Below are 14,597 nucleotides of genomic sequence, written 5' to 3' on the forward strand. Positions count from 1 at the left end.
AAGACTGGAGGGTGTAGGGACAGAAAGTGTAATAAAAAAACAAATGTTAGTGTGCAGTTTGTCTCTGTGTGTACCACTCTTAACTCTTAGCCAGAAGGTCGTGGACTCAAGTACTGAGAAGCATTGGAGCTGTTGTCTTTGTTATGAGACCGGTAAGGTTTAAAAAGAAATCTGAACTTCCAGTTAAAGGCTGAAAAATATCACTCATCAAGATTTCACTTTTTAAAACTTTTACTGTAATATATTTGGCAAGGAAGTAAACTATGAAAGGTCTGACACTGGGAAGTTCCGAAGAACAAAGGGACCTTGGCGTGTTTGTCTATTGATCTCTGAAGGCGGAAAGGTAGGTTAATAGGGTGGTGAAAAAGGCATGTGGCACACTCGCCTTTATCAATCGGGGTATAGATTACAAAAGCAGAGAGGTCATGATGGAGTTGTATAAAACTTTGGTGAGGCCACAGCTGGAGCACTGAGAGCAGTTCTGGTCACCACATTATAGGAAGGACGTGATTGCACTGGAAGGGATGCAGAGGAGGTTCACCAGGATGTTGCCTGGGATGGAACATTTAAGTTATAAAGAGAGGTTGGATAGGCTTGGGTTGTTTTCTCTGGAGCAGAGAAGACTGAGGGGCGACCTGATTGAGGTGTTCAAGATTATGAGGGGCATGGACAGGATGGATTGGGAGCAGCTGTTCCCCTTAGTTGAAGGGTCAGTTAAGAGAGGACACAAGTTAAAAGTGAAAGGTGGGAGGTTTAGAGGGGATTTGAGGAAAAACCTTTTTATCCAGAGGGTGGTTACAGTCTGGGTTGCGCTGCCTGGGAGGGTGGTGGAGGCGGGATGCCTCACATCCTTTAAAAAGTACCTGGATGAGTACTTGGCACGCCATAACATTCAAGGCTATGGGCCAAGTGCTGGCAAGTGGGATTAGGTGGGCAGGTCAGGGCCTTTCATGCATCGGTGCAGACTCGATGGGCCGAAGGGCCTCTTCTGCACTGTAGTATTCAGTGATTCTGTAATACTGATGAAACACTATTTTCTGTTTCTAGGCAACTTATACTACAGAGGGGATCATTCTCCTTTAAGACTTATCACACATGGCACTCTCCGTGGAATTATACTCCTCATAACAAACAGTCCACAGTTGCTCAAAGCTTCCATAGCCCCACTTTGCTGAGGGGTAGCTTTGCCTGACCAAGGCTCTTTCCTCAGTTTTCAGAGTGTTCCTCAAATCCACCACCGGCAGTAAAGATTGCTCCAATGATTCTTAGATAGCTGCAGGATGTTTCAGAGCTCTGACGAAGGGTCATCTCAACTCAAAACGTTGGCTCAATTCTCTCCCCACAGATGCTGTCAGACCTGCTGAGATCTTCCAGCATTTTCTGTCTTTGGGTCAGGTCTAGTTACGGCTAGGGTTGCAGTTAAGATTAAAACAAGGAATAGAAGCAGGGAAAGCTTTAATGTTTTGGCTAGGATTAGACTTCAGTTTACATTTGGGGTTTGTCTCTGTGATTACCACTAGCGTTAGATTTTTAAAATAAAAGTTTATTTATTGGTGTCACAAGTAGGCTTACATTAACACCACAATGAAGATACTGTGAAAATCCCCTAGTCGCCACACTCCGGCACCTGTTCAGGTGCACTGAGGGAGAATTTAGCATGGCCAATGCACCTAACCAGTGCTGTGGGAGGAAACCGGAGCACCCGGAGGAAACCCACGCAGACACGGGGAGAATGTGCAAACTCCGCACAGACAGTGACCCAAGCCGGGAATTGAACCCGGGTCCCTGGAGCTGTGCGGCAGCAGCGCTAACCACTGCCACCATACCGTTGGGGTTTTTTTTCCTGTGACTATTGAACTTGGATCAGTCTCCAGAAAGAATCAACAGAGTGTGGGAATCCTGGATTTTTCCAATGTCACTATTTCCATTTGTGTGTTATGCCAGCATTTAGGAATGTTGCCCAGAAGATTCTGGTCCTAATTTCAGAACTCTGGTGCCAAGAGTGATTGGTCTTCATTGAGTGGTTAAATTAGATGGAACATTGCTGCATTGAATGGATTTGTATGGGCACTGAGAAACTATAATCCTAAAGCTGGACTCAAAATAATTGACAACAGTGGCTCCAAGTGGGTCTGAAGGAGTAGTGCATTTAGTTGAAAGGTTTTCTATGTAGGAATATCTCTGTTGTTTGGGGCTGAAAAGGTTCATTCAGTTGGCAGGAAATGCTTGCACCCACTTCAGCCTGTGTCTCTTGTCCTTGCATGTTGGTTGCTACCCATTTGGGTGACAATGCAGATGTTTCTGCGCCTGTTGCCCATAAAGGACTCAGATTTATACAGTACATTTCCACAAGTTGACTTATCCGAGTTTAAGTTCACAGCCCTGACCTGTTGGTGATTGGCCCAGTATCGTAGCCAGGACAATTATGATAATTGGCAAAAGAACCAGGCGAGGAGATCATAGAATCAAAAGATCCCACAGTGCAGAAGGAGGCCATTTGGCCCATTGAGCCCGCACCGACCACAATCCTACCCAGGCCCTATCCCCATAACCCCATGCATTTACCCTACTGATCCCCCTGACACTAAGGGGCAATTTAGCATGGCCAATGCCCCTAACCTGCACATCTTTGGATTGTGGAAGGAAACCGGAGCACCCGGAGGAAACCCACGCAGACAACGTGCAAACTCCACACAGACAGTGACCCAAGCCGGGAATTGAACCTGGGTCCCTGGCGCTTGAGGCAGCAGTGTTAACCACTATCATAGAAATCATAGAAACCCTACAGTACAGAAAGAGGCCATTCGGCCCATCGAGTCTGCACCAACCACAATCCCACCCAGGCCCTACCCCATATCCCTACATATTTTACCCACTAATCCCTCTAATCTACGCATCCCAGGACACTAAGGGGCAATTTTAGCATGGCCAATCAACCTAACCCGCACATCTTTGGACTGTGGGAGGAAACCAGAGCACCCGGAGGAAACCCACGCAGACACGAGGAGAATGTGCAAACTCCCACACAGACAGTGACCCAAGCCGGGAATTGAACCCAGGTCCCTGGAGCTGTGAAGCAGCAGTGCTAACCACTATGCCACCGTGCCGCCCCTGCGATGGGAAGGCTGCGGTTACGGTCTGGAATGTACAGCCTGAAAGGGTGTCGGAGCAGATTGAGAAATAACTTTCAAACGAAACTGAAAAACAGGGCGATGGGGAAGAGCAGGGCAGTGGGCCGAATTCGATAACTCTTTCAAAGAATCGACACAAGCATAATGGGCCGAATGGCCTCCTCCTATGCTTTATGGTTCTCGAAGGATCATACCTGAGAGGCACGATGAGGTACGGTGCAATAAATGTGACCGGGCACCGTGTATATAAACATGAGTCATTATAAGTGTTTGAAATTGTCCATGTGATCATGTGACTTTGCCCATTCTTGTTCAGGCCACTGAAGAGAAAGAAGAAATGGAGGAACTTCAGGCGTACAACAGACGCCTTCTGCACAACATCCTGCCCAAGGATGTTGCCGCACATTTCCTTGCACGTGAGAGGCGGAATGACGAGCTGTACTACCAGTCCTGCGAGTGTGTGGCTGTAATGTTCGCCTCCATCAGCAACTTCTCCGAGTTCTACGTCGAGTTGGAGGCCAACAATGAAGGGGTCGAGTGCCTCCGACTTTTAAACGAGATCATTGCTGACTTTGATGAGGCAAGTGTTGCTAACAGCGCTGACACTGGGTGTGAGGATATGTATAGATCTGTGTTTCTGTGCTGAAACTGGAGGGGGTAGTTGCCTGGCAGTAACATCACTGGGCTAGTAATCCAGAGGCCCAGAATAATCCTCTGGGGACATGGGTTCAAATCCCACCATGGAAGTTGGTGGAATTTAAATTCAATTAATAAATCTGGAATTGAAAGCTAGTCTCAGTAATGGTGACCATGAAATTATCGTTAATTGTTGTCAAAAAACCCATCTGGTTCACTGATGTCTTTTAGGGAAAGACCCTTACTCAGTTTGGACTCCAGAGCCACACCAATGCGGTTAACTCTTAACTACCCTTGGAAAGAGCCCAGCAAGCCACTCAGTTCAATTAAGGATGGGCAACAAATGCTGACCTTGCCAGTGATGCCCATATCCCATAAAGAATAAATCAAATTAACCCTCATCCATTACATTGAGTCTGCACCAACTTCCCATAGCATTACACGTGGGCCCTCCCCTCCGCCCTATCCCTGCTATCCCCGTAACCCCGCACATTTAGCATGGCTAATCCACCTAACCTACACATCTTTGGACACGAAGGGGCAATTTAAGTTACCTTTTTCAATGACTATGGTCCACTGTACCCACAGTGCTGTTACGGAGGGAGTTCTAGGAATTTTGGCCCAGCGACAGGGAAGGAACGGCGGTATATTTCCAAGTCAGGTGGCTTTCAGGGAAGCTTGGAGGTCATGGTTTATCATGTGCCTAATGCTACACTTATCCTCCTGGGTGATAGAGGTCACGCGTTTGGAAGGATGCCCAATCTTCAACCCAATCCATCTTTCGAAAGATTGTTGTTGTAGTGACTGTCTCTGAGTCACAACAGGATGTTGTCTGGTTCATTACAGATCATCAGCGAAGAGCAGTTCCGACAGCTGGAGAAGATTAAGACTATAGGTAGCACGTACATGGCAGCTTCAGGTCTCAACGACTCCACGTATGACAAAGCTGGCAAAACACACATCAAGGCACTGGCAGACTACGCCATGAGGCTGATGGACCAGATGAAGTACATCAATGAACACTCATTCAATAACTTCCAGATGAAAATAGGTAACTTGGGCCTTTATAAATCATAAAATCCCTACAGTGCAGGAGGAGGCCACTTGGCCCATCGATTTTGCACTGACCACAATCCCGCCCAAGTCCTATTCCGCTATCCCCACATATTTACTCTGCTAATCCACCGACACTCAGGAACAATTTAGCCGCACACCTTTGGACTGTGGGAGGAAACGGGAGCACCCATGACCTCCACACAGACACGGGGAGAATGTGCAAACTCCACACAAACAGTGACCCGAGCCGGGAATCGAACCCGGGTCCCAGGCGCTGTGAGGCAGCGGCTCTAACCACTGTGCCACCGTACCACCCAAAGGGAGCAGGATGTCACGGTGATATAAGAAGTGCAGAGGAGATTTTCTTTTTTTTAAAGTTTATTAGTCACAAGTAGGCTTACATTAACACTGCAATGAAGTTACTGTGAAAATCCCCTAGTCGCCATACTTCGGTGCCTGTTCAGGTACACTGAGGGAGAATTTAGCATGGCCAATGCACCTAACAGCACGTCTTTCGTACTGTGGGAGGAAACCGGAGCACCCGAGGAAACCCACACAGGCACAGGGAGAATGTGCAGTCTCTACACAGACAGTGACCCAAGCCGGGAATCGAACCCGGGTACCTGGCGCTGTGAGGCAGCAGTGCTAACCACTGTGCCACCGTTTCTCCCAAAGGGGGAAGGATGAAGGGTGATACAAGAAGTGCAGAGGAGATTAACTTGAATGGTGCCAGGTATAAGATGCTTCAGTGATGCGGAGAACCCAAGGTTCTTCCTCTTAGAGCAGGGAAGATTAAGAAGGTAATTTGATAGAGGTGTTCAAAATTATGAAGGGGTTTTGATGAAGGAGAAAGAGAGGAAGTTTCCACTAGAGGACACAGATTTAACATGAATGACAAAATGACCAGAGGTGACCTGAAATGAAACATTTTTTTTTAACACAGCGAGTTGTTGTGTTCTGGAAGGCACTGCCTGAAAGAACAGTAGAAGCAGATTCAATAATAACTTTTGAAAGGGAATTGGATAGATACTTTTCTAAGGCAACTGGACAGGGGTGGAATCAGTGGGACTAATTGAATAACTGTTTGAAAAAAAAACAGCACTAGCTCAGTGGACCAAATCCTCCTCCTGTGCTTTGAGGCTCTGAGGCCGGAGTTTTACCGCTCCGCCCGCTACGGGAATTGGGGCAGGCGGGGGGCGGATAATGTAAAAGTCCTTGACCTCGGGCGGGATTTTACAGTTTTGGGACGAACAAGGCCGTAACATTCCGCCCTGAGATTCAGAGTTGCCGCTTACTCCACAGTCATTGTATGGTTTACTTCTTGCAAGAAAGCTGTCACTAAGTACCCTGGACGTATCATTCAGGAACTTGATACCCATTGACACACACACAGGACATGCTTGTGGTTTACGCTCGTTATTAATTGCTTGTATCAGTTTGAGAAGTTAGATACTATGACTGCTTCTTCATCTTCATAGAATCCCTACAGTGCAGATAGAGGCCATTCAGCCCATGGAGTCTGCATCAACTCTCTGACAGAGTATCTTACCGAGGTCCTCCTTCCCGGCCTGAATCCCTGTAACCCCACACATTTAGCATGGCCAATTCACCTAACCCTCACATCTTTGGAGTGTGGGAGGAAACCGGAGCACCCGGAGGAAACCCACACAGATACAGGGAGAACGTGCAAACTCCACACGGACAGTCACCCGAGGCTGGAATTGAACCCGGGTCCCTGGCGCTGTGAGGCAGCAGTGCTAACCACTGTGCCACCGTGCCACCAAATGGAGATTCACATCTACTGCTGCTGAAGAATGTTCCCGATGTTGGGGAAGTCCAGAACTAGGGGTCACAGTCTAAGAATAAGGGGTAAGCCATTCAGTACTGAGATGAGGAAGAACTTCTTCACTCAGAGAGTTGTGAACCTGTGAAATTCTCTACCACAGAAAGCTGTTGGGGCGAGTTCGTTAAGAGTCGTTCCTGACTCAAAACGTTGGCTCTATTCTCTCTCCACAGATGCTGTCAGACCTGCTGAGATTTTCCAGCCATTCTCTGTTTTTGTCTTCATTCCTGGTGTTCAGTTGTTGAGGAATTTGGGTGAAAGGATTAAGGACCGATTGAGTGAAACACCAGCCAGGTGGGATAGAGTTAACATTGAACTCTACAGAAGGTGGTTACTCACCCATCAAGTCTATGTCAGCTCTCTCGTGCAATCCAGTCGGTCCTGTCCTGCAACTTTATCTCCCTCAGAGTAGGATGAGTTCATCAAGGAGCTAATAATAAGGGTGAGGTTTAAAAACCTATAGGTGGTAGGATGAAGGAAACCATAGAAAATGTCGAATGAAAGCAAGCGGGAAGACTGGAGGGGGGTGAGGATTTTCACATCATGTGGTCCTGGGAAGAAGCTGGAGTTTTTGTCACACATCTGAGTGATGCATCAATCTCTCTTTTTTTCTGTTTAGGACTGAACATCGGTCCTGTGGTAGCAGGAGTGATTGGAGCCCGCAAGCCTCAGTACGATATCTGGGGAAACACTGTCAATGTGGCGAGTCGAATGGACAGTACAGGAGTCCCTGACAGAATACAGGTAAAGGAGAAAACTACGGCCGGGACCTGACTTCAGGGTGAAGTAAAAACTGGCGGCGTGTGGAACAAGCTTCAGTTTTCCATTAGGCTATGGTTACCTCCATAGTCTTGAGATTTTCAAAGGCTTTTGAAATATTTTCTTCCTATTTTTCTAATCATTCATGGGATATGGGCATCGCTGGCTGGGCCAGCATTTGTTGCCCGTCCCTAATTCCCCTTGAACTGAGTGTCTTGCTCGGCTATTTCAGAGGGCAGTTAAGGGTCAACCACATTGCTGTGGCTCTGGAGTCACATGTAGGCCAGACCAGGTAAGGATGGCAGATTTCCTTCCCTCAAAGACATTAGTGAACCAGATGCGTTTTGGTAACAATCGATGATAGTTTCTTGGTCACCTTTGTTTCTCCAGAAGGAACTCTTCAAATGCAGACAATAAACATAGAACAAAACTTACTCCAACTTATAAATCAAAGAAAGGGTTTAATAAAGAAACGTCATTACTCCAAGCTTGGGGGCCTCACCCTCTGCCACTCCAAGCTTCCACATAATTCCCAACAGGTTCTTATTTATACTGAGTCAGCTGGTCAGCTGATCATCACATCATTCTGTAATTGGTTCCATGGTTTACTGGGTCAGCTGACCCTTACAGCTTGTTACCATTGGTCACATTACATCCGATACAAAGTTGGTACCGGTTACATTCTAACAACCATCACTGAGACTTGTTTTCAATTCCAGATTTATTAGTTGAATTTAAATTCCATCAGCTGCCGTGTTGATTATTAAAATTTTTTTTTTTTAATTCTGTAAATGAAACCTAGGCATCAGTACTGAAATTAACATTGATTGTTCTAAAAACCCATCTGGTTCACTGATGTCCTTCAGGGAAGGAAATCTGCCGTCCTTACCTGGTCTTGCCTACATGTGACTCCAGAGCCACAGCAATGCGGTTGACTCTTAACTGCTCTCAAAGTGTGATTAGACTTGGCCAACATATGCCAGCGATGCCCACACCCCATGAAAATAACTAAATTAAAAACATCTAGAGGTGAACTATGTCTTGCCAGAGACACACACACAATCACAGAATCTTTACAGTGCAGAAGGAGGCCATTCAGCCCATTTAATCTGCACTGACTCGCATTCTATCTAGTTCCACTCTCCTGCCTTATCCTTGTGCATTCTTTCTTTTCAGACAGCAATCCAATTCCATTCTGAACACCCCGACAATGACATGACAAGCATTATTAATGTTTTTTAAAAATAATTTTTAAACATGTTGAGAAAATGGTTGGATATACATGGTAAAACAATCCTATCCAAAAGGGGGATGAATAGATTTTGGGTAGTTCCTTCACCAGAACTGGTTCGCTGGGGCAAGGCCAATTTTGATGGTATTAGATAGGAACTTTCAAAAGTTGATTGAGGTAGTCTGTTGGCAGGCAAAGGGACGGCTGGTAATTGGGAGGTTTTCAAAAATGTGTTAACCAGGGTTCAGGGTAAGCACATTCCTTTTAAAGTGAAGGGCAAGGCTGGTAGAATTAGGGAACCCCAGATGACCGGGAAATTGAGGCCCTGGTCAAGAAGAAGAAGGAGGCATTTGACATGCATGGGCAGCTAGGATCAACTGGATCCCTTGAAGAGTATAGAGGGTGTTGGGAGGCTTTCAGAAGTATGTTAACCAGGGTTCAGGGTAAGCACATTCCTTTTAGAGTGAAGGGCAAGGCTGGTAGAAGCAGGGAACCCCAGATGACTTAGGATATTGAGGCCCTGGTCAAGAAGGAAGAGACGGCACTTGACATGCATAGGCAGCTGGGATCCAGTGGATCCCTTGAAGAGTATAGAGGGTGCCGGAGTAGAGTTAAGAAATGAGGAGGGCAAAAAAGGGACACAAGATTGCTTTGGCAGATAAGCAAAGGAGAATCTAAAGAGCTTCTACAAATACATAAAGGGCAAAAGAGTAACAAGAGAGAGAGTAGGGCCTCTTAAGGATCAACAAGGCCATCTATGTGCAGATCCACAAGGGATGGGTGAGATCCTAAATGAATATTTCTCATCAGTATTTACTGTTGAGAAAAGCATGGATGTTAGGGAACTTGGGGAAATAAATAGTGATGTCTTGAGGGGTGTACATATAACAGAGAAGGAGGTGCTGGAAGTCTTAAAACACATCAAGGTAGATAAATTCCCAGGATCTGATGAAATGTAGACCAGGAGGTTATGGGAGGCTAGGGAGGAAATTGTGGGTCCTCTAGCAGAGATATTTGAATCATCCACAGCCATAGAGGTGCCTGAAGATTGGAGGGTGGCAAATGTTGGGCCTTTGTTTAAGAAGGGCTGCAGGAAAAGCCTGGGAACTACAGGCCGGTGAGCCTAACGTCTATAGTGGGTAAGTTGTTGGAAGGTATTCTGAGAGACAGGATCTACAGGCATTTAGAGACACAAGGACTGATTAGAGACAGTCAGCATGGCTTTGTGAGTGCAAAATCGTGTCTCACAAATTTGATTGAGTTTTTTGAAGGCGTAACCAAGCAGGAATATGAGGGCAGTGCAGTCAATGTTGTCTACATGGACTTTAGCAAGGCCTTTGACAAGGTACCGCATGGTAGGTTGTTGAATAAGACTAAATATCACAGGATCCAGGTAGCCAATTGGATACAAAGTTGGCTTGATGACGGAATAAGAAGTTTAAAAACACCAGGTTAAAGTCCATTGATGACGGAAGACAGAGGGTGGTTGTAGAGAGTTGTTTTTCAAACTGGAGGCCTGTGACCAGCGATGTGCCTCAGGGATTGGTGTTGGGTCCACTGTTATTTGTGATTTATAGATTTGGATGAGAATTTAGGAGGCATGGTTAGTAAGTTTGCACATGAACACCAAGCTTGGTGGCAGTGGACAGTGAAGAAGGTTATCTAAGATTGCAACGGGACCTTGATCAATTAGGCCAGTAGGCTGACGAACGGCAGATGGCGTTTAATGATGAATAAATGCGAGGTGATGCATTTTGGTAAATTGAATTAGAGGAGGACTTATTCAGTTAATGGTAGGGCATTGGGGAGAGTTATAGAACAAAGAGATCTAGGGGTACAGGTTCATAGCTCTTTGAAAGAGGAGTCACAGGTGGACAGGGTGGTGAAGAAGGCATTTGGCATGCTTGGTTTCATTGGTCAGAACATTGAATACAGGAGTTGGGATGTCTTGTTGAAGTTGTACAAGACATTGGTAAGGCCACACTTGGAATACTGTGTGCAATTCTGGTCACCCTGTTATAGAAAGGATATTATTAAACTAGAAAGAGTGCAGAAAAGATTACTAGGATGCTATAGGGACTTGATGGTTTGAATTATAAGGAGGCTGGATAGACTGGGACTTTTTTCCCTGAAGCATAGGAGACTTAGGGGTGATCTTATAGAGGTCAATAAAATAATGAAAGGCATAGATGAAGTCAACATCTTTTCCCAAAGGGAGGGGGCAATTTTGTAGGGGAGTCTAAAACTAGGGGGCATAGGTTTAAGGTGAGAGGGGAGAGATACAAAAGGGTCCAGAGGGGCAATTTTTTCACACAGAGGGTGGTGAGAGTCTGGAATGAGCTTCCAGAGGTAGTAGTAGAGGCCGGTACAATTTTGTCTTTTAAAAAGCATTTAGACAGTTACATGGCTAAGATTGATATAGAGGGATATGGGGCAAGTGCAGGCAATTGGGATTAGTTTAATGGTAAAAACTGGACAGCATGGACAAGTTGGGATGAAGGGCCTGTTTCCATGCTGTAAACCTCTCTGATTCTATAACTCTGTGGCTCAATCGGTGACACTTTCACGTCATGGGTTCAAATCCCACTCCAGAGCATGGAAATCCTGGCTGGCGGCCCCAGTGCAGTTCCTAGAGTGCAGTACCTAGAGTACTGCACTGTCAGAGGTGTTGTCTTCTGAATTAGGGTGGCCATAAGTAATTCATGGCGCTGTTTGGAAGAAAAGCAGAAATGTTCTCCTGAGCACCCTGATCAATAGCAATCCCTCCACCAACATCAGAAAACAGAATATCTGTCCCGTGAGCTTGCTGTGTGCAAATTGGTTGCAGTCCTTCCTGCAGAATAATAGTGACTGCACCTCAGGAATTACTTCATTGGCTGTAGGTACTTCACTCATAGAATCCCATCAAGTCTGCACTGACTCTCTGACAGAGAACCTCACCTAGGCCCTCTTCCCTGCCCTATCCTTGTAACCCCACACATTTGCCACAGCTAATCCATCTAAGCTACACATCCCGGGACACTAAGGGGCAATTTAGTATGGCCAATCCACCCAATGTGCACATAAAGAACAAAGAACAAAGAACAGCACAGGAAACAGGCCCTTCGGCCCTCCAAGCCTGTGCCGCTCCTTGGTCCAACTAGACCAATCGTTTGTATCCCTCCCTTCCCAGGCTGCTCATGTGACTATCCAGGTAAGCCACATCTTTGGACTTCAATTGGAATGACCTGAGGTTCTGAAAGGCCATATGTAAATTACACCCGAAAGATCAGCGTGCCTTTTTCTCTGCAGTTACTGCAGGGTCCTGCCCCATGTTTACAACAGTTTCAGATTTCCAGTTTGTTCTTTATTTCTGTCATCCTTTAAATTGGTTGTTCCCTGTCTCCTCAGGTGACGACAGATATGTACCAGGTCCTGTCAGCTGAAAACTATCACTTGGAGTACCGGGGACTGGTGAAGGTCAAAGGCAAGGGAGAGATGTGTACATATTTCCTGAACGAGGGACCAGACATTAGTTAGCGATGTCGGGGCACAGAGAAAAGAACTATGGTCGTCAAAACTGTTGGAATTGCTGTGCCCTCCATGTGATTATGAGGAACGAACTGAGGATGTACAATGTTGGAACCAGAGCCAGTGATGTTCTCGACCCCAACAGGACAAACACCGGACAGAGACCTTTCCAAGAGAATCCCCCACCCCCCCACCCGCCCCCTCCACCAAAGTAGAAGACAACCTAGAAGAAAATGGGAACATACGGACAGGAGGAGGCCATTCAACCCCTCAAGCCTTTTCCACCATTCAGTAAGATTGTGGCTGATCAGCCGACGAACTCCATCCACTCATCTTGTTCCATCTTGTGAAAGACACAAAGATCATGCAAGCTCTGGCCGACATTCCAATCGGATAATCATTCCCCTCCTGTCACTTTTAATGTCACACAATCAAAGAATGTATATTAAATAATAATGTGTTGTGGAGACTTGGAGTACCAGGAACAACCACACACACACACACATACATGTATATACAGACACGTAAACTTACACAGAAACACTGACATCTTCACACATATTTACATATGCACAAACATGTACTTATGCACACACTTGTAAACACTTACACAGAAACACTTACATCTGCACACATTTACATATGCACAAACATATACATATACACACACACACACACACACTTGTAAACACTTACCGATAGACACACACTTACATATTTTGATTTGATTTATTATTGTCACATGTATTAGTATACTGTGAAAAGTATTATTTCTTGCATGCTATACAGACAAAGCATACTGTTCATAGAGAAGGAAAGGGGAGAGTGCAGAATGTAGTGTTACAGTCATAACTCGGGTGTAGAGAAAGATCAATTTAGTGTGAGGTAGGTCCATTCAAAAGTCTGACAGCAGCAGGGAAGAAGCTGTTCTTGAGTCAGTTGGTATGTGACCTCAGACTGTTTTATCTTTTGCATCACTTAGAAATGCAGACACTTACATACACACACTTACACACATAATTATGTATGTACACACAAAAATATTTCCATATACACACATAGACACATATACAACACATGCATATATGCTAACATAAACACATATACTGACAAAATTAGACAAATTCATACATGTACACACATATATACACATACACAAACCTTTACACATTGTCACACACTTATGGACATACAAACATGCAAACATTTACAAATACAAGCCTGTATACACAACACTTAGGCCCCTACAGCGTGAAACTTGGACACAGCACAAATTTCAGATGGACACCGATCACAGGTGTATGTTGACGTGTTGGGCGAGTGCAGGGAACTGCCACCTGTGCCGACGTGATATACATGGCCTCCAGTGTGAATGTTTATGACTTGTTAAAATCAGGCCAGGTATCATTCCTGCTATGATACGCCCAAGGTGAGACCGGGATTGATCACTGGTGATTAACCTGACAGCATCCTCCTCTTCTGAAGTAGATTCAACAGACCACTGGGGCACTGTTGGGAGGCCCAAATGATCAGGTGAAAATGGGAGAACCTTTGGGTGTTCTGACTGCACCTTCCACATGGGGGGGGGAGGGGGGACACAAAATTAGTTTAAAAATCTACCACTTCTTATTTTAGTTTGTAATATTACAACTGCGGACTTAGCAGAGTACTAGAATTCTATATTTTTAATGATAATAGCAGACGCTACATACAGCAGTGCATATTATTCTGATGTATTAGTTGCCATTACAAGCACAAAGCACAGTACTCTCTCTACTTAAAACACTCTCTCTCCCAGTCACACATTACTCTCAATTTGCAATATGGCTTCATCGCATGCAGGTCAGAGGACTTAACTGATCTTCCATCATCCTTACACAGCCCACCACCTCTCGCCGCCACCATCCTTGCTTCCTCTCCTCCTGGTATTCATCCTTTCATGTTTAAACAGTACCTGAATCAACGGGCACTTTCCCACTGCTTGAGCAGCCCATGAGCAGAGATCCACAATGTTACGTGAACGGAGAGGATCACTTATGGGTCTCTGACTGCTGGAACGTAATTGGTAAAATAAAATTTTGTGATTTACAAGAGGGAAATGCACTCTTTTTTTAATCCACATCTTGCAGACATTATGGTAATTTCCCATGGAAATTGAAATGTGTTCAATAATTTATTACAAACTGTATTAAACAAGATATTGCTTCACTTGAGAAGGTCTTGCGTGTCCTTTGTTGGTGACCCTGACTCTAGGATTAGGAATCAATAAAGAAAAAAAAGTCACCATTGTTCTGATGTAAAGTTTAACCCAAAACATTAACAAACAAAAGCAGTAACTTGCACTTAATGCCCCTTCCTAATTTTCCTTGAGAAGGTGGTAGTGAGCTGTCTTCTTGAAATGCTGCAAGTGTTAGGGAGGGCGTTCCAAGAC

General features: G+C 45.3%; 1 protein-coding gene across 1 annotated transcript in view; it reads left to right on the top strand.

Annotated features, from left to right (window-relative positions):
• The window catches only part of adcy5 (adenylate cyclase 5), a 340,470-nt gene extending 326,098 nt beyond the window's left edge, over window positions 1-14,372 (top strand). The window contains exons 18-21 of the mRNA XM_078227862.1: window positions 3,448-3,711; window positions 4,614-4,818; window positions 7,286-7,410; window positions 12,047-14,372. Coding sequence (XP_078083988.1) covers window positions 3,448-3,711; window positions 4,614-4,818; window positions 7,286-7,410; window positions 12,047-12,175 — 723 coding nt within the window. The 3' untranslated portion in view covers window positions 12,176-14,372. The remainder of the gene's footprint in view (window positions 1-3,447; window positions 3,712-4,613; window positions 4,819-7,285; window positions 7,411-12,046) is intronic.
• Window positions 14,373-14,597: the final 225 nt, after the last annotated feature.

Source organism: Mustelus asterias, chromosome 14 (assembly GCF_964213995.1).
Source record: "Mustelus asterias chromosome 14, sMusAst1.hap1.1, whole genome shotgun sequence".
Taxonomy (NCBI): Eukaryota; Metazoa; Chordata; class Chondrichthyes; order Carcharhiniformes; family Triakidae; genus Mustelus; species Mustelus asterias.